Source organism: Theobroma cacao, chromosome 9 (assembly GCF_053813885.1).
Source record: "Theobroma cacao isolate CCN51 chromosome 9, ASM5381388v1, whole genome shotgun sequence".
Lineage (NCBI taxonomy): Eukaryota > Viridiplantae > Streptophyta > Magnoliopsida > Malvales > Malvaceae > Theobroma > Theobroma cacao.
Window position 1 is genome coordinate 49397046 of NC_142647.1, and position 21136 is coordinate 49418181.

The 21136-nt window shown below is 35.6% G+C and overlaps 2 protein-coding genes across 3 annotated transcripts; both read right to left on the reverse strand.

The window, feature by feature from the left end:
* Positions 1 to 9225: 9225 nt before the first annotated feature.
* CNGC15 (cyclic nucleotide-gated channel 15) lies at positions 9226 to 13991 on the reverse strand. 2 transcript variants are annotated; one of them, XM_088809846.1, is made up of 8 exons: positions 13708 to 13991; positions 12870 to 12946; positions 12153 to 12711; positions 11855 to 12067; positions 11217 to 11509; positions 10704 to 10815; positions 10174 to 10410; positions 9226 to 10086 (listed from the first exon to the last, which is right to left on the reverse strand). In XM_088809846.1, the coding sequence occupies exons 2-8, from the start codon at positions 12896 to 12898 to the stop codon at positions 9403 to 9405; spliced, it is 2127 nt and encodes a 708-aa protein (XP_088665972.1). In that variant the 5' UTR covers positions 12899 to 12946; positions 13708 to 13991; the 3' UTR covers positions 9226 to 9402. The 2 variants fall into 2 exon arrangements, with proteins under 2 accessions (XP_088665972.1, XP_017984006.2); XM_018128517.2 differs by having other exon boundaries at positions 12870 to 13991.
* Positions 13992 to 17533: 3542 nt separating this feature from the next.
* RRP41L (3'-5'-exoribonuclease family protein) lies at positions 17534 to 21060 on the reverse strand. The gene is made up of 7 exons (XM_007016719.3): positions 20745 to 21060; positions 19788 to 19866; positions 19537 to 19639; positions 19273 to 19393; positions 18637 to 18725; positions 17966 to 18115; positions 17534 to 17817 (listed from the first exon to the last, which is right to left on the reverse strand). Exons 1-7 carry the CDS (start codon positions 20881 to 20883, stop codon positions 17728 to 17730), a joined length of 771 nt encoding a protein of 256 aa, XP_007016781.3. The 5' UTR covers positions 20884 to 21060; the 3' UTR covers positions 17534 to 17727.
* Positions 21061 to 21136: the final 76 nt, after the last annotated feature.

Below are 21136 nucleotides of genomic sequence, written 5' to 3' on the forward strand. Positions count from 1 at the left end.
AGCTCCACCAAAACCCGACCCTCCTTTATTACCTCTTCTTTCCAATGCACCTTAGGCTCTCTCATCCCCGACAAAAATCTTCTGTCTTATTTAATGTCTCTTGTTTAATATTCATTTCACAATTTTACGTTACGTGACTAGGAAGCTCTTTATATTAACTTCACTCTTACGATTATGATTTCATGCTAACCATTAAGCATCTTGTCAAGGGATACATTCATATATCATGCATGGATGCTCTATTTTATACTTTTGCTGATATCAATGGACATTGCTATAGTGATCTTGGTGAACTCACACATCAAAATAATGTTGGGGAGGTAACATTTTTCGAAAAAATAATCCTTTTTAGACCGATTTAGACTTGACCTATCAGTAAGAAAGTCCGAATAAACCCAAAGACTGACAAAGTTGGTGTGGTTTATCTAAATATGGAATGTTAAACCCAATAATTGATCATGGTGGGGAAAGAAGATTTAACAATACAACAAGGTTAAATATACAAAAAAAAAAAAACATGATAAAGAAATAAATAAAAAGGACTACTAGTAATAATGATGTAAAAATGAAGATTGTTTTGATCGGATACGTTTTTGTGCTTAATGACGAAAATTATCTTCGAGTGTGACGGTTTTTCTGAAGAATGTTGCAATTCATATTTTTCTTTGTTGTGTGTTATTTAACGAGTTGCATTAAGTATATTTCATTTTTATGATTATTTAAGTAAATTGAATTTCTGACTGTCCCCAACAGCAGAGCTCTAGATCGTGCCATGCACTCCCTATGAACATATCAACTGAATGAAGGATAAAAGCACCAAAGATGGGATCAGAATATTCTAAGAAAATGAAATTATTTCTTTGTGAAAAGGAAAAGAAAAACCCCCAAGAAAATCATCACCTTGTGATTCCCAGACATTCATCCTCTTGCTCGACACGTGCACCTGCCCCTACCCCTTCCAATACCAGGGGGATGGACACCGGGATGGTGCCATTTCCATGTCAATGATGCTGTAAGAAAAACATGTTTTGTGACAGGTAGCCATGTTTATTGTCAAACTAACCACTGCAAATGTGACACCTCTTCAAAATTTTGGGCAATTTCCATCTTCCCTAATTTATAAATTTTTTGTTGTATCACATCCTCCTCTCCTTCTCACATGCAAAGTTTTTGAGCTCAAAGTTGAAGAGATGGTGTGACAAAAAGCTTGAAAGGCCCCCTCCCCTTGTCTAAGTGTAAGGAAAGACCCCTTTTTTGCCTGCCCCAAAAAAAACCCCAACAACATTTTAGGCCGTTTGAGCTGACTATGGTGTACATAGTCAGAAAATTAAGGATTGGGTGTCCAACTTTGATTAGATGAATGAGATGTTGAGGTTTAGATTGTGGCAGGTGGAAAGCAGCAATCATCTTTTTTTTTCTTTTTAGATGCACAGTTACATTTGATTTGATCTCATTCGAGAAAAGAAAATCAATACTTTTATCTAAATATTTTAATATAAATTTTTCGTTTACTCTAAATACTTTTCATTTAAAAGATACATAGGTAAATTTTATATCACTTCAAATTACATAATAATTAATTTTTATATACGTGTATGTGTAACTATAAGATAATTTACAGGTTTTGGTATATATATATATATATATATATATATAAATAAGAGGCACGAGGATAATAGAAAGAAATGGTCAAGCCTACCTTAGAGAGGGACAGAAAAAAAAAGGAAAAGAAAAAAATAGTCAAAAATGGTTTGCTTAATACTCCTATCATTGTTGTTTCTTAAATTTCATAATTATATACTTAGTGGAAGGAAGGGTAGCTTTCGCTTTATTCTTTTGCCCCTATTTGTTGGAGATCCCATGGGGCAAAAAAAAACTTAATGCATATGTCATAATTAATAATTTAAACTCATAATATAATTGAAGTTCCACTTTGGAAAAATTGGGTGGAAATCCTAGTCGGAGATAACTGATCCCACTGCTTTTTCCCCCTCTCCCACTTTCCATAGTCGACTCATGTTTTGTGATAAAATTAAAGCCCTTTTGGAAGGGACTGTCCCTTTGGGGTTATGGCCATCGGCTTTTCCACTAACATAACATATGCTAACCCTTGAGATCACTTCTTGTCCCTACTCTTAGGTACATGCCTATGCTTGAGTATCTTCCTCTTCCTCTCTCTCTCTCTCTCTCTCTCTCTCTCTTGTTCTTGCTTTGGGTTTTTACCCTTTTTCCTACCTTCTTACTTCTCTGTCCAAAGATTAACCTTTTGCATGCTTTTTTTTTTTGGATTTGGAGAGAAAAATTTGAATTCTATCCTTTAAATAAAGAGATCATGCATTAATTAATGAGCTAAATGTTCAAGTTTTTATTTTTCTTTTGCATGCTTCTTTCTTTTAATCTTTGCAACTATGAGTCACAAATTCGATTTTCAAAGTTAAATTTTATTATGTTTTGTGGTTAATTTCATCGATTAAACATTCGACTTAACATTTACCTAAATTCTGTACTACACATCAAAGTTCAACGACATTATACCAATGAAAATAGAAAAAAAAATTCCTAGTAAAGATGAAGTTGAGATTTTTCTAGAGAAAACCAAAATATACATCAATCATGAAGTTGATTTTGCAATGGATTTTGACTTTTGAAGGCTGCCAAAGGGCATGGAAGAAACATGAGAATTCTTGGTGATTACCATCCAAAACCTACCTATCAACAAGTCTTGAAGGCAAATGAGAACAATCCAAAGCCGCCCAAGAGCTGAAATTTTTCCAGCTTCTTCCCTCCTTGTAAGGGAATTTCTGATGATTAAGCAACCAAGTAGGGTCATGGACAAAGCTTTGCCTTTTTTTTTTTTTTTCTTGTTGCATCATCCTCAAGGAACACAAATTGGTTAGCCTTCACCTTTTAGGATAAGGCATACATCTCTTTCACAATATTATTATAAGGTTTAAGTTTTCTATATGCCACCATGTACCCATCACATCCACTGATTTCTGAGCATTTTGTTTTCAGACCACTACTCTTGCTTGGAGAAGATGGATCACCTAACCATAAAGAGAATTTTAATTAATGTTTTGCCCACAAAGAGTTTTTAAAAACCTTAAAGTGAGGTTTAAAAATTGACATATTTGGACCTGATTAAAAATTAATACTCAAAAAATCTCTTTTGGAAATGATTATTCTATTCTCTTTATCGTCGGTTATGATTATTTTCATATTTTTTTAAAAAAATTAAGATCATTTTTTGGGTATATTCCTGTACCAGACTGATAGCAATGGCATGCACTTGCTTTCATTGATATCTATTGATCATGTGGTTAGTCAAAGGTTTCATATTAATTTTTAATGTCTTTTTTTCTCACAAAAGCAATTGCTTTTTTCTCACACATTCATTCAAAAGTACTATTGGAATCTTGTTGCTTTCTTGACTTTAGACATCTTACTAATCCAACATATGTGTGATAGATACTAATTCTATGTTCCCAAGTCTTAATGATGGGATTTCTTGCTTGTTACCATCCACCAACACTACCTCCCCTCTATGCAACATTGATTCATCTTTGATTTATCTTTTTTTTCAGTCCTTAATTACGTGCATGTACCGTAACAAATTTAACATTTAACTACATTTTTTTCAATAATACTGTCAAAAACCCTTTTAATTGTATTCTTTTTACCTTTTAACATTGACTGCAGTTTATAAATTTAACTCATCATTAATCACTTTTCAATTCTTAATCAGGCTTAAACATATGGTTTCATTAATGAATCTAATTTAACTCAGCAATTATGGGGAAGTGGCTAAAAAGGGTTGTCAAGCCTCTCCCCAAGTGTTCTGAGTGCCATGTAGGAGATTAGTCAGCAGACACTCCATTACAATGAATTAATAGTAAGAGCCCAAGAAATTATTTTGGTTGATTAGTTATTGGCAAACCCACATTTGAAAGGCCAAAGATGTGACTCCACCACTCTTTTCTTGCTTTAAAAACAAATTAATCAACCATTTTAATTACAAAGAGATTTATGAACAAACATCAATTACATCATCCTAGAGCAATCATTTAATTAAAAGAAAAAAAGATGCACTGTGGGTTGCATGAGAGTTGAAAAAGCAAACAAAGTTTGTCATAAGATTAAAGAACATAAAGAAATAGTACATAAAATAATGGGGATTAAGCTGCAATTTAGACATGGTTTAAATGTTGATTAGAGTGTAGATAGTTTGTAGAGAAGAGTCAACAATTGGCTCAAAGGACCTATTCCAACAGAGAAGGGAGGGGAGATGGGGGGGGGTGGAGAGAGGTCTAGTGGTTTTCAACTTTTGACAAACAAGTTCTTTTAATCTGGAAAACAAAAGCGACCCACCGACTTTTGATTCGTCGAATGAGAGAGAACGAATGTCACGTTGTTCTCCTCCCTAGTGCCTGCAGGTCCTTTTCTTCCCATCTCAAAATCGTAGAAAGAAAAAATAAAACAAAGGCTTCTTCAACTACCAAAGGTCAAAATGCAAGAAAATCGAATACAGGGAAATGGAGATGCAAGTTTATATACGGAATTTGTATATAAATTTATGTTCGATACACTGTCAGTAAATCAAATGTTTAAGATACATTGTTCTTCGGATTTATTTATCGCCATTGCAATTGCATGTGACTTTAGCTCGTGGTTTTGTTGGGAGCATATTTGGCAACTTGTATATTGGTGGAAAAGACCTCCACAAAAGGCACAACACCGCCCCTCTTAAATTCCCTGCCCAAAAGGGAAAGGAAAGAAAATTGACTTTGATTGGTTCATCAATGGCGTTTTGGCATATATTTTTTGTCAAACATTTTTTTTAGACCCAAAGAATCAAACTAATGAAAGAAAATTATGGCAAATTCAACTGAATGTGTGGCCGACTATTGAAACAGGAAAGTAGTTGAAATTTGTTTATTATTATTCTTTCGTATCGCTTTAATACCAGTGGGCCAAAAAATGTTGACTGGAGCTGAATGAATAAACCAGTAGTCTTTCGGCATCCAATTTTCAAAAGTCCATGAATGGGGAACTTGTTTTTTTGATGTTCTTTTTCCTTTGATTTTATCCTCTTTGAAAATCAACATCAGAGGAGAATGAGCCGATCATTTTGGAGTGGGAAAAGGGACATCAGAACATGATCAGATGATGTGTTGTTCCTTCCTTGCTCCCTTGGAACTTGAAAGAAAGCTTTGTCTCCTCCTTGTTCATAACCCTGACTAACCCTTTCATGCTCTAGAATCACCCCATGTTCATATGACTCCCTCCCAAAACTAATTGAGTCATGCAATCAAGATTAGAATTTATTGTTTATTAGTTATAACGACACAGTAAAATTTTATAACAACCTCTCCGTAAATAAAAAAATAAAATTTAATTTGATTATATCTACTATGATATTATGATATTAAAATTTTGTATCTTATTTGACATTACGTACTTGATTAGATTTGACAAAACTCAATTCAAAAGGAGCTCTATAGCTGCTTGCTCACTCTCACATGCTGCTTAACATATCTTACCTAATGTGATATGCAGCAGTGAATCCCATGAGTATACAGTTACTGTTAACATAATATATATATATATATATATATATATATATATATATATTTGTTAAAGATCCTAGAGCAATGAAAGGAGCTAGGCCGTTTTTAGGAATGGTTGGTTTAGTTTCCAATCATGAAAAATTGTAGCTTCTAATGACAGGGAATTCACTCTATATACCATAGTTTAAGAAACAATGCCAGTTCCATGAATGTTATACCATTGAACCTAACCTGAACCAGTCCCTTTATGGCTTATTCACTTGATTTTGATACTTGAATTAGAATGATGAAGGTCAAAACTTCCAACTGATAAAGAAATATTTTCTGTTCCATCGCCTTTTGTAAGGTTTCAGGATGGGATTGGGAGTTGGAATTTCGGTGGATTAAATTAAAGGCTAAGCTCTTTTGACAAACTATAAAGTAAAACCTATATATGAACTGCTTTTCCTGTCATTCAAAATTCAAATCCACAGACATATAAGTCGCAGCATACAATCCAGAATCTCTTTTGGGATCAAGGGAATTCGCTTGTTAATGAAAAAGAAGACTTTGGAACTGTGAATTCGAGGCAGTTGATCCCAATACCTTTATAAATATGCCCTTGTGTTGTCACCTTTTGCTGTTAAGCTTAGGCCATTTGACTGCTAAACCTTCTGTAATCATGCCCTTTGTGTTATTAATTTCGATGCTTTGGACTTTGTTGAATTCCTCACATGGTTTCATAAGAGTGTGAGGCTTTCCACAAAAATTTTGAAAACCTTCGGATCAAGCTCTAGCCTGTCAAAAGAACTATTGCAGTTTTGATGGCAATGCATGACAAGCTAGCTTAGCTAGACAAGATTCAGAGTGTGTTTGACAGTATTTGCTGTATGGCAAAAGGGAAAATGGTGGGGAGGAATTGGCCAATCTAAGTGCAGTTCTATGGGGAACTGCAACCATTTGTGGGTCACCATTCACCCAATTTGTGTGGATTCCATGTTTCACCCTGTGATGAAAGTTGGAAATGGCTGCATTCGAGTTGAGTCAGAATCCCATGACGCCGAAATTATTTTCTCAGCTGCCAAAGGAAAAACGTTTATGGGATTGCCACTTGAGTTTGTTTGTCTGTCACTGGAACAAGAAATCGAACACTATCATTCCTTTTGTTGGGTGGATTGCTAGCTCCTTAGTTGCTCTTGTAATTATTCCTTCTTTTCTTGTATATCTCTTGACACTCTAGAAAAGAGAAAAATCAATAGGTAAAATTCCCATGCCCAATCAATTCAAACTTGTCATAAGAAAATTGAAAGTAAATAGCAATTTGAATAGAGATTGGAACAGGTTACATGTTGATCTTATACAGGTACCTGCAAATACTCAACCCGATAACATACAATTCAAATATCGCATATTTGAATTTGAAACCGATTCGGTCATATCAGATATTACTCTTAAATTTGAATGATAACAATATCATTTAACCATGTGAAAAAATTGAAAAAAAAAAAGTCAAAAAAAGAAGTTTCCCACTTCCAAGGGAAAGAATAGAAAGAATTTTGTTTTGTTCAACCCAAATTTTCTAATTAACTCAATAATGCAATGATTACTACACTAATATCAACAAATGAACAAGTTGAAATCGAGTACCCTTGATAATAAATTCAAAAGAGGTTCGATTTTGAGTTTGGATTATTCAAGGAGGTTTATAGGCATAATTTTAATGAGAGGAGGATTAGGTCATCAACTCCCTTTTTAATCCATTTTTTCTTTTTTAATCTTTTTTAGAACTTCCTTCTTTGTCGGGCAGCTGATTGTCAATGGTCAAGGACATAATTAAGGGTGCCTGGAGAGATTTGTTCCAATGAATTTGGCTTTTTAATAACTCACATAGACCCATAGTTGTCTTATTTAAGGAACACCAAAGTGACCCAAAAGGTAAAATCCCTAGATAAGTACTTTCTTTACTATCATTTCTATTTCTTTTGTCCAACTTTTGCTTCATTGGAATGCTTAAGTTTCTAATCACTTTTGAAACATTCAATTGGCATGTTACTTTTGCCACTTCAAACTGAAGAAGCCGAAGGCCAGTAGTCAAAGTGGGTCCATGGCTAATGACTAAGCCCATACCAAAAGGAATTGCCCTTGGGTCCATGGTTTTCTTCCCTTTGGGTTGGTGTTGGCAGAGAGGAATATGGGACTCTGACCAACTCCCTTTGGGGTCCCAATTTGGTTCCATGTTTCAAACAGGTAAAATGCAAAGCAAAAATTCCCTACTTGAACATCTTTTTTTACAGTCTTCCTCTCTCATCCGCCAGTGTACCCAAAAAGAAAAATGTCCAGCAGCAATGATAACCCAAAAGCTTTCCACCATGTGAAAGGGAGGAACAAAAACCCAAAAGTAGATAATGTGTAGAACCAAATAAAAGTAATTATAACCATGTTCTTAGTCTTATGTCATGCTTTGAATTCATATGAAATTTTTTATCCGGGCAATTAACCCTTAAACGAGAAATGCAAAAACAACCATCTTACTTTAGTAATTAAAATGTAAAAAAGAAAAGAGGAAAATTAAAGAGAGAAAGAATGGCCCAATAAAACAATGAGAAATGGTTATGGTGATCCCATTTACTAGGGAAAGAAATTGCTGCTTTCAAAGGGTAAGAAAAGTTTACCCTAGTCAAAGAATATGGGCACCTAAAGTTTGATCATAATCATTGAGCTCTCACACTTTTCTTATCTGCATCTGTTTGTTGGTTTGCCTTTTGATTAACTGGATCAGCTTTTACAAATTCATATGTCAACTAAAGTGTGGAATGAGGAATTGAAATGTATGTACTGGGGGAACTTGGTTGAACCTTGGAGGGAGAAGTGTAACCTTTTTTTTTTTTTTTTTTGTTTCTTTTTGGGTTAAAAGTAGTCCGAATTTTCTGTCCTTTTCCTTACATTTTCTTTGGCTGGCTGCGTTTAGCTTTACACAAATTTCCAACATTTCTGTTAACTTTATCTACTGCTTTCCTTTTGAAATAAAATGATAATTTTATATTTATTTTTTTATTAAAAAAGTTAAAAAAAAAAGAATATATAATAAAAATATCAATCTGAATTTTATATATATATTGAACTTTTCAATTCTTTCTGACATTAATATTATGAAGCCGACATGTGGGCTTGCTTATAATCAATTTATGAGCTCATTGCTACGCAAAGAGCTGGATGAGCTAAGTATGGTGCCACAAATCCAGTGAGACCGGCTCCCATCCCATTCAGCTGTGCATATGAACCACTTTCGAACCCAATGAATTTGGGCCTGTTTCCTTGGTCTTAGAAGTCGATCGAGATTGAATAGCCCGTATGCATTGATGGAAACACTCTTGTTCACTGTAAACGAATTCATCACATTATATGAATTACAGAAAGATTTCATAAAAGAGACGAGAGAGCAACTTTTACTTTGATATCATGCTGAAATTTTAAAAGAGACGTCAATAGAGAAGTTCTTTTATCACCGTTTTAATACGAAAGCTTTTCCTGGCAATGCTAATTAATCATTGAATACCAGATAAAAAAACACTGTCCACTTAGAATGTTGCTGGGTATGTGAGCTGAAAGATGAAAACATGCTAACATTGAAGGATGTTCATCACTTAAATTGCATCATATTGGAGTAAGTTTGCAAAACTTGTGTAAAGAATTTCCACCTTGTATTCTCTATAGATAAATATTTTGAAACAAGAATTTCAATGTCCATTTTTCTGTTTACAGACTAGGAAAAGAAAACAAACAAAATTTACAGGCATTTGCTTCAGTGATACCTACACATGACTAGATCCCCCCCCGATTTGGGGAGTGTTACAATTCATTCCTCGTCGACAGAAAAATCTGGCTCTGCTGGTTTCCGCAAGGAGCTGACAACACCAGAATCAGATCCACAATGCAAATTAACACCTCTCCTATTGCTTGCTGCTAGCCTGGCTGCATACATAGCCAAGCCTGAACCAGGTGCGGACGTTGCTGGTGCAGGTTCAGCAGGAGCCATGAGGTTCTCCTTAGCTCTAAGTTCAGCTGCTTCTCTTCGTTTCTTAAACCGACGCCATGCTGCTTGTATGAAACAGGCAGCCCATGTTCTCCACTGGTGTGAGTAGAACCTGAATTTGTGTCTAAGTTGTTTACTGTGTAGTCTTCTAAACTGTGATGCCACGAACTTGAGATCTTCTGCTCTAAGAGCGAAGGCCTCTACTTCTGATATTGCTTTGACAGTGCGAGTTGAAGATGGAAGAATGACACTGGGACGAGGATCCAAGGCCCATGTCAGCAGTTCCTCGCCGCAGAAGTCTCCAGGGCCAATTCTGCAAGAGTTGAAGAATCCAGTGCGGCCGCCATTGGTAGTGTAAGAATCTAGGTGGCCTCGGATTATGAAGAGCATCTCATTGACAGGATCACCTTCACGGACTAGGAATGTGCCTTCGGTGCACAAGGCAGGCTTTAGCCTCTCACAGATTGCATCAAGCATCCGTTCATCCATTTGGTCAAACACCGGTACCTGTTGTGTTTAATAAATAAACGTTATACATCAAGCTTATTGTGGCAATTTATTGTAATCATAGATGTTGGGGGTTCGATGACTTACTCGTCGGACAAGGTCAAGACAGAGATGGCGTTTGATGTCTCTCCTGAGGTCCAAGGGAAGCCCTTTGAGTAGAGTTTCTTCGTCAACTCCCCTTGTAGCTAGCCACTTATACTGATCATATTTTCTTACAGATTGCCTTAACTCAGGAGGAAGCTGCCTGTGACGCATCCATTGTTCTGTATCAGTTCTCTTGATTCTCCATTCTTCCAACCGAACCGTGGTGGATTGAAGGTACGTCTGCCAGAGAAATATTAGATCAGAATTATAAATTACCAGCAATCTAAGAAGCCAAGTCATGACATCAGATTCCCTGGGGAACTCCAAGATCATGTGCAAAGACTTCACTTTGGTTAGTCTGAGATGTTGCCCCTCAGGACTTTGTGATGTGAGCCTTAAAGGTTTCGCCTCAGGAGGTTTGGCTTGAAGCTTTTCCCAGGGCTCTCCATCTTTTCTAAAACAAGCTAGATGCTTAAATTTTCAAAAACAGCAGAAGGAAGAATAGTTTCAGAGACATCAGTCGGGGGACTTACTTGCATATTCCCAATGAGCAGTGCGAAGAGAACCAGCCCAAGAGTTGCAATTATGATGGCAAAAATTATTTCTCCAGCATAAGTACTTGTGTCAAGATTTTGTCCCAAAGAACTGCACATAAGAGAGAGAGAATTAGAGTTTAAGCAAGTGAATGTATCTGTCTTCCCAATAGGAACAAAATCCTGTTTATTTGCAGAAATTTATGGCTACTTGGATCTTGCAAATGCAAATTTATAATATTTTATCAGCTATAAGGTTAGCTCGAAAAATGCCACAGCCATACGGCAGCTAGAAATACACTTTCAATTCTTTTAGAAGAGAGCTATTATCTTGATGCAATTATTGATATTTGATACATCAGAAAAAATAATCGATAAGATCAGGTCAAGCTGTTGCTGCTGAAAGAAATTTTCTTCTTTATTTATCAAAAAAAAAGAAAAATGGAAATCATCTAAAAAACAAACAAGGATAATTTAATATGAACATCGAGAAGTTCTGGGGAAACAACTTACCTCAAGTTCCTTAAACCCCACCAAAGGCAGTAAAAGTACTTGTTGAAGAATGGTGAGGCTGTGACATCCAATGTCAATGCATCACTATATATACCAAACTGATAGGAGGAGGATGTTGGACTGCATAGGGAAGTAATATTGCTGGACCTGAACCAGGTATCCCTGCCAGGGTCTTTAACCCTGTGGCAATCAAAATAGTTATACTGACAGGATGAATCCTCAAGATCACAGGCACTCCTCCAGCAGGCTTCTTGCCGCTCTATCGAAAGAAGGTACCAGCAAGCTCCTAAAACCTTTTCAAGAAAACTAGAAATAAGCACACTGATATTTTTGCCCAAGGTAACAGAGAAATGTGAACCGGTGAATATGTTATTATCAGACTAATTTCTACATGCCACACATTGGCATTTTATTGCCATTCAGGCATATTAATAACTTATGTCAAGGGGTAATGGAGAAAGCAATAAATATGAAAGAAACATTAGAAAATGATACCAGGGATCAAAATTCTTGCTGTTCTGACATTTTTTCCCCTCATTTTCTAGTTTAGATATGGTTAGTTCAGTGCAAGAATATAGTGCAACTAATCATAGTTGATCCCAGGAATTTTCAGAAGAATGTTAACAAAATTAACTTACATGGCTTGCCAGCATGTAGAGCATCAGGTTGTAGGCAGCGCCTGCCCATGCTGTTTCTGTCACGACACCAGTGGCGTTGACAATTTGTGATGAGAGTGGAAATATAAGAAAAAGTCTTGGAAGGTACTGAAAAATGATTATGAACCGAAGCACGTTTTTGGTGTTTGTCGTTGTTGAACCCTTAAGATTGGGAATGACGATCCAAATCAAAACCTGGAACAAGATGAAACAAATTAATCCCATAATTCAACACATCCTGAGAAGACCAAATACCAGTTTTCCATCATGACATGTATACCTGAGGAAGGGGAAGGGCAGCAATTAAATCTATCCAGAAACTCTTCTGCAGGTACCTGGAAGCAATCTTTCTGGAGTCTATAACAAGCTCTCCTCTCCCAAATACACGAGAAGGAGGTGCAACATAAGCTGTCCGAAAACGAATGAAAATCTGAATTATGTAGAAGGCATCAGCCAATGATCTAACGATGGTCAGGATAACTTCCAGCGGTATTCCTATATCTATGCAGACTGCCTTCGAAACTACTGGCAAATAAAAGAAGAGAGGATCCACAAACAAAGAAACTAAGCATGCTACTAGAAAAATCTTGTTCCATCGGCGAATGATAGGTCCTCGAGGATCCAAAATCTTCTTCTTCACTCTCTCGAAGTCCTCAGAGAAAACTCTTGACAGTACTTTGGTTTTTAAGGATCTTCCTGTCCTACTACTAGGCAACTCCTTCTCAGGCCTCCTGGTGCTAGACTCCGATATTTGCGTTCCGTTGATATGGTATTTCAGCTTTATCATACCATCTCCATTGATTGTTGGGAGCTTTGCTAATTCAAGATTATCTTGAAATCTGGAAAGCGTAAAATGAAGCCACCACTAATCAATGATTGTTTCATTTACTAGTTTGAACTCTATGTAAAACCAGAGCTAATGGGAGTGTAAATGATCAAATTGAAATCATGGAAGAAATCTTAACAGAGACATTAAAGAAAAAAGATGGATACAAACCTTACAGATCTTGATTTGTCAAACCCCATGGTTTTCTTCCAATGTTGTTGCAGTTGTTTTCAGTTATCGGATTTGATCTGCAGAAGGACAAGAAGGAAAGGCAAACGAAGTTTACACACAGGCCGGCTGAAGAACAAACTGTTTATAGATATCAGCTGGTCATGAAACAACTGAAGTTGACCAGGAAAGTCGCAAGAGCTCAAAGCCACGAGAGTAGAAAAGGCCCTTCAATGGCTTCTCGAACCAGGAATCATGTGACCATATGGCATAAGAGATAACTCAACTTGAACATGAAGCAGTTGTAAAGACCATTCCCCCCTTTTTAGGCCAAAAGGGCTGCTCAAAACATGTGACCAATTTCTTTATTTAAGTCTTCAGACTTCCTTTCAAACCACTAAAGAAAAATGTTTAATTTTCCGTCCACAATATCAGTATCATCAGTTGCATCAGAAAACATATCACACCATTTTGATACCCTTTCCTTTTAAGCAAGAAAAAGAAAAAGAAGCCGCAAAAGAATGGCTTGAAAGCCTTGGATTCAGTATTCACACCATTTCAGAAATTTGGACAGCAAGATTCTAAGAGGAAATATGGAAGATAATTAAAACTCTGACCATGTCAACAAAACAAAACCATGTGGCTAATCTTTTCTTGATTTATTGATATTTTGAAGGAAGTTTTCAGCATCTTGGAAAGAGAATAAAGTCAATAAAACAAAGGTAAATGAGAATATGATTCTAAACAGACACGGCTTTTTAGGTCCTTATATTCTGATTCCAACATACAGGGAATAGCTAGCATTGCCACCAAAGACTAGAGAAACTGATATAGAGCTTACAATCATAGGGGCCAAACCATGTCAAAATATCCTGAAAACTTCAGTTCCCAACTGATCTGATGGTGATCTCTAGGAATGAAAAAGAAACCCCAGAAACCCTTTTCCTATTTCCCATAAAAATCATTTAAGAAATGAACTGGAAAGAAGCTGGAAATGGAAAGTTTAAACAACACTTTCCATGGTTAGAAGAACGAAGAGATACCCTTCTCGTTATGCTTGCCTGTAATTAATGGGGTTCGTACATTAACAAGTTTAGTGACTTAAAAACCAAAGATTTCCCGAGAAAGTGACAGGAAGAGTTCCTACTATGCTTATTTAAAACCTGCAAATTTATTGTCAAAAACTTGGGAAAAAAAAAATCATAATAGTTTATTTAATAAGCAAATTATTAATGGGCAGAGAAAGACAGAGACACGGAACCATATGAGTTTGTCCAAAGGGCTCTAAAACAAAAGGAAAGAAACAGAAATAGAGAAAGGACAAGGTCATTTGTTTCTATGTTTGTAAGATCCGAGGAGTTGACTACGTTGTTAGACACGCGTGCCTATGGAATCTTGACACGTGTCTGCCCAGTGATGTACGGTAAGTTTACAACGTGCAACATGTTTGGGTAATAGAAGTTTCTTCTTTTTTTTAATTCTTTTTATTTTAATTCTGACAATAATTTTATTTTTTTATGAACTAAATTTCAATAAAATTGTTAAAAAAACCTATACACTCGTTACTCACGTGAAATGTATTAATTAATGGTTGAAATTGAGCCGTAAGAGTATTGAACGGATTAGTCAAAATTTTTGGATTCATGAACCTTAATAAACTCCAGATTTTTTAGTTTCATTTTTTACGATAATTACAAAATAAATAAAAATAAAGTTAAGAAATTATACAACACTGTAAAATTAATAATATTAAACTATTTCAACAAACATGATTAAAAACATTAGAAAAATTAAATGCCAGTTATACTTAATTACGTATATGTTTATAATCCTCAATTGGTTAATCCGATTAATTGAAAAGAAAATCAAATTAAAATCTATCAAATTAATCGATTCAATCTTATTCATTTTTAAAATAATCAAAAAATTAAATTAAATTAAGTCATTTTAGTCGAATTTATTCGATTTTAACTCAAAAAATACGATCACTTTCAAAAAACAATTGCTGGAAATGCCACTTCGGACATGTAACTTTGTCAAAGGAATTGAAAGCTTGCTAATGACATCAAAGAATCAGTAGGAAGAAATCTTTAGAAGGGAAGGATGAAAAAGAAAGGGTTTCATGGGCCTAACAGGATTGACTTTTGCCCCTCTGTGTGGCTCAGACATGGTCCTTGTTTACTTTTTAACCTTTTTATAACTGGCAGCACGATATAAGTACAGCAAGTTTCCTTTGTTTCCTATCTGGGGTTCTGGTTATGGCCCCCAAAAGAAAATTAACTTATCAATCATTACTGTAATAGATTTGTACTTCAGCGCATGAGCCTTTTCTTTCTTCCCTCCCTTGTCACCATCAAAAGGACTTGAAAATTTTGAGGCCTGGAATCCCAATCCCAACTAGCAACGACTACATTTTCCTTCTCTTTTTTTCATCTACAAATTCATAGATTTTTTTTCTTTCCAGGATGTAATCTGAAGAAAGGTTCAGAATCTTGGGTGATGAAAAATATCCATTGAAACCATCTTTTCAAAATGTTTCTGTGTTCAAATTCTACCAAGTTTTCAAGTAAAATGAAAGATTCATGTTGTTTATGATACAGGTCTACTTCAAGATTTTTACAAAAATTATCTAAAATTAATGTTTTTTTTTAGTAAAATTTTATGAACTTGATCATATAATTATAACGACCCAAGTTCAAGCGTATTGACTCAAACTACTATGTGGGATGAGATTATATATTGTAATAACTTAAATTCAAATATCATTTATTCAATAATTTTTCAAGTTTAAATTACGTCACTTTTAACTTGTTTAAAATATTTTTTCTTTCTTTCTTTGATTTTCATCTTAAATAATGATTTATTCATTCTCGATCAGATCTATTATTTATTTGGATCAGCTTTACCCCACATCATCTTGAGAATTTAATGAAGCTGAAGGAAGGAACAAGTCACCATCCAAGTTCACAGGTCGAAACAGGGTTTTTTGTTGTGGAAAGGGTTTGGTCTCCAGCTCGACCTTATCTTCCTGTCCTGCACTAATCCTGTTTGTGACGGTGCAGACATTTTCCCATAAATTTCAAACACAACTGTTGTTTCCTTGTCTTTGTTCCTCTAGAAAACTAAATCCTGCCATTTCAATCAGTTCTTCTCATTGCCAGCTGAAGCTCACCAACCATCTTATTTTTCTTCTTTTTTTAACCATCATGAGGATTACTTTGGAAAAGTTAATTAATACTACTTTATTAGATCTAATCCGACAGGCAAGAGAGATCTCGCCCCTGTACCAGCTTGATTTCATTTAAACATCTTGCATCCTAATTCTGAACGTCAGATTTTTTTTTATCAATCTTACTATAAAAACTGCTGCACATATAGAAACAAAAAAAGGTGCAATAGGGTATAAGTTATCTTAACTGGTAAAGTTTTGCATCAAGAATCTGAAACTGAACACAATAATTGAGTCAAAACTCTTTTTTCAAAAGATTAATCTGACACAGTATGCAGCACCTACGGTTATAAATTATTTAATATCTCTTTACTTGTTCGATATGAAATTGAAACATTTTATTTATTTATTTTTGAAATGTTTGACGTGATGCTGCGTATATATATAAATTTGTAGAAGACATAATTAACTGGCAGGATGAGGCCAGCTCAATGTTTCAATGATGGTGTAGTAGCAGGGGAGAGCCCTGCTCCTGGAAATTAAATTCATGGTCGTTTATATCTTTTGAAGCTGGTGGCAAGTGATTTAAACCATGAGAGGCCACATTATGGAAGCCACAAAGATCTTTAAATGCTATACATGGATCAATGCATGACCCACACTTCTTTACATCTGACATACCAATGCTATGATTTCCTATACGTATCTGAGATAGTTGTGACATTAACTGGATGAAAGTTTCACACGTTTGCTCTCACATTTTCTTTTTCTACATGCATGAAATGGATTGTTTATTTGTGTTAAATATATGGACAATTCGGATGGTGACATGTTAACTGATTGTCAGACATCTCATTATTGATTTTCATGTCCCCTATACATACCCAACTTGATACATATAGTAATTAAGGATGAATATTTGATTAATAGTTGAAAAATCCAAATAAACCATATCGATTTGATCAAATTCAATGCAAAACCGTACTGATTTATTCAATTTCAATCAATATCGATCAATTTATTCGATTAGAAATAATTAATGCTCACCCGATGGGAATTTTGATCTTTTATGGGGAATATGATTTGAATGTGATTTCATGCATCCAAGCTTTCAAGGATGTGTACATGGCTATTAATTTCTTTACACCCCAACCAGCTGCAATCTATGTTCTACTGGGCCTGAAACTGGGATCAGAAACTCAAGAACCAGATGCTGGGACACCATTCACTGTCAGTATTCTGGCGATTGCTGTCATATGACCAGTTGCCAGGGCCTGTATTTGGCCCAAACAAAACAAAAGGAATCACACATGCAACCATTTTAATTTCTGAATAATGAAATCAAGCTTTACATATAAGCTAATTAATCTATTCAGCTTTACTGCACTCCACTTAAAGATTGATGGTTTGTCAGCAACTCCCTTGAGAGAATAGAAGCTAAACCAACAGCAAAATTCATTTACAATTTCTGATTCAAATCTAATAAAAGACAATCTGCTGCTTAAAACTTCTCATATTGATTGATTTTTAGTGGAACTAAGAATCAATGTAAATAACATTTGAAATGTGGGGAAATAAACTCGACTCGATTACAAAATTCTCAGAAAGTCTGCATAATATACCGAAGAAAAGGTTGAAAGGAGAAAGAGAGAGAGAGTTTGTGTTGTAAAAACAAAAATTAAGAGGCCCTTTTTACTCTTGTGAAGCAGACGTAGCTTCCTTCAAGCATGACCTCATGACTTTACCAAGCTTACCACAAGCATCAAGGCAAAGCTGCATTGCCTGTATATGGAAGCAATATTAGAGCTGTTGGCACCATAGCTATAGCATTTTTGCTTTGCAGAATTGGTTGCCCAAATTTTCCACAAAATCTTGATGGAGCTAACGTACAAGCCAAAAGGAGAAATATGTATTATATCAAAAGGCATACCTCATTAATATCTGGGGTTGACCATTCTCCTGTAAATATTAATTGAGTGACCTCATAACGAGAAGGCATACATGTAAGCATTAAGCTTCCATCTTGGTAGCTTTCCTCTTCGAGAATAGGATCAATCACGAGATTTTTCCCTAGACAGGACTAGCAACCAAATTTATGCATCAGCGCAGGAAGTAACATAGAGAAACATATGTGAAAAAAGAGAGCTCTTTAGAGTGGAAATCACAAGGCAGTCTACATCAGTCTTCCAGGTTAAAAAGGACAAATCCATTCTACCATGGGTAAGGAGAATGGCATCAAGTTCATGCAGCAAAGGACAAGCTTCTGCATATTGATGCTGCTGTTAATTTTCCAATTTGTAGCAATTCATCATCAATCCCACTTTCCTTGTTACAAAATTTTTAACCACCTACTACATCAAGCACAAGATCAAATTTGTTGACATATAACTGATATACTGGCACTAGGACAGCATCAATAATAGCATGGTTGTAATAATTACTACTGCAGATAGCTAGGGAAGTGCATAACAAAGCAGCCAAAGTGAACTGAAGCAAAGTAAAATGAGCACAAACGAGCAGGAAAGAGTTGCTCAAATTTATATGTGCATGAAGATCATAATGCCTAATGCTCAAGTGCAAAACATGAGCAAAGACACTTACCACAGAAACTGCAGCAACAAGGTCATACATCATGATCCCTGCATCTGCAAGGGCAAGACTAGCACATGATATCACTACAGGAAGATCACCTGCAACCAATGTTACGAACTTATCAACAAATGGCAATACAAGAGTTTAGGACATATCCAGCTTACAAGAATTTTCATCATGATTATAAAAATGAACTTTTGACACTATACAATCACCTAAATTATTCAGTAAAATGACCATGATTTGAAACATAACTAATTGTAGTAAATTGGGAACCAAATTGCGAGAGAGGGTACAAGAAGGATCAAAAGAATAGACAGGTTAGGAAATGTGAGAAAATGTGGAAAATTTGATTAAGAAACTTACAGCAGAGTGTGGATAAAATCTATTAATAAACTAATTCACATAGCATAAAAAACTGAACATTACTTCTCTCATGGTAGTGGATCCTCAGTTACAACCAAGTTTGGAAAGCGAAAAATAAGCAAATTATTCAGGCTAATTTCAGTATCTGTTTAGAATGAAATGCTAGCCACATCCTAGCATCACAGCAGAAAAGAAAAAGCCACTGAAAAAAGAATATGTATAAGAACAAATAACAAGCCAACTGAAGCCTAATTACTAAATATTGATACAAGCACTTACTGCCCCCAGATTCCAACACCAATGCAAAAACATCCACGGTGGTCTTAGGGAATGTTTCCAACATTATTGCACCTTCCAAAGCTTTATGAAGCATTGAGGAAAACTCTTTGTGGTCTGATCCCTAAGAAAAAGGAGATCCAAGAAATAGAATCAATTTAATGGGAGAAAAGAACTAAAAAGGAGATTAGAAGATTAGATCAAATAAGTTATGGAAAATAATTAATGGCACCTCAAAAAATTTACACTTCAAATCATCTGACATACCTGTCCTCGAACTGGAGTGGCAAAAGTTGTATAGCTGACATTACAATTTAACCGCCCAATATCACTGTACATCATTGCTTTCTTGCTTTCTCTTGGTCCAAATCTAAATTGTTAAAGACCAATGACATGTGAATATGCAGAATAATCACCAGAAACCTATCAGTATTTGAAACAAAATTTTTCTAAAGAAAGCATATGGCTGTAAAATTCCAACCAAAAAGAATATGAGAATTTTAACACAGATGACTCACACAGACACAATGACCTTGGTATTTCCAAACTCAGCATAAGCAGATCCAGAAGCAGAATTTACAGCACCTGTCCTGAAAACTGCAAATCACCAACATTTGAGCATTCATTTCAATTCAGCAAATCAGAATCCAAGAAACACCAATACAAAGAAGGATATGGAGAATGAGCCATAACTTTTCTATAAGAATCCATCTTTCTTACGTTCCAGAAGCCTAAAAACTATAAGAAAATTGATACTTTGTGGTAGAAGCAGGAATTGATGATACCATGGCATGACAACTGAACAAGAATGGAAACCTCATACTCTCTTTTGTCATAAGAATGAACACTCAAATTTTAAATAAGGATAAGAAAGGAGACACGGGAACCAAAGATAGAGCATACTGGCACAAGTAAAACTTGAAGAAGCAAAACCACTTAAACTCCTGGACTATTGGCCAAACAGAACACGCAGCTGAAACAAACTTAAACAGAGAAATGCTTACAAACATCCAACGAAGTATGAAAAACAACCAAACAAAATTACGTATTGGGCTTATTTAACTCATCAAGACATCAAACAGCACCAATCTACCAAAGACATTTAATATAAAGTTTCATATTATACCATATCCAGTATGAGATTATGAACAAAGACAAGCCTTTAATGATGTCACTAAAAGCAAATAAACTTACACATACCCCAGGTGATGAATCACACTAACATACAGAGAGACACACAGAAGAAAAAGGGAAACTTTTTTTCTAGGATGATTATCAAAGAGTCGAGACAGCTTGCCAACATCTAAATAAACCGCCAAAGTTTTCAGCTTTACTTGCAAAACATGATCAAAAAGTAAAATCAAAAGCCAAATTACCTATATCCATGATCAGATTAAACCCAAAAAGGAAAAAAGGAAGAAAAAGAACACCCATAAATAAAAGCTAAACAAAGACAAAGAACAGAAGAAGCTTACATGCGGGTCGGCACTGATGGAAGCCGCGGCCATCTGGTCGAACCCAATCGAGATCGTTGCCTTTGAAAATGGGTGGTCGGGTTTTCTGAGTCAGAGACGGGGAATACGTTGTCGGAGCTGAACCGGGTTTTGCGGCCATGCTTTTTCTGCTTCTGGTTTCTCCTCCTTCTCCGTTTTGGTTTCAGTCACAAGCTCTGCCCTATTTTCAAGTTGGTCCAGGTTTCATTGTTCGTGCTGCCAGGTCAAGACGGTACGCTTCGAAAGGGCAAAAATTAAATACTCCCTCTAAACGATATCGTTGGAGTGATATTTGAGTACCCGACTTTAATGACGCAATCACCCTTGCACTACCCTGTGTTTGGTTGCGGAGAAAATGAGAGAAAAAGGTTGAT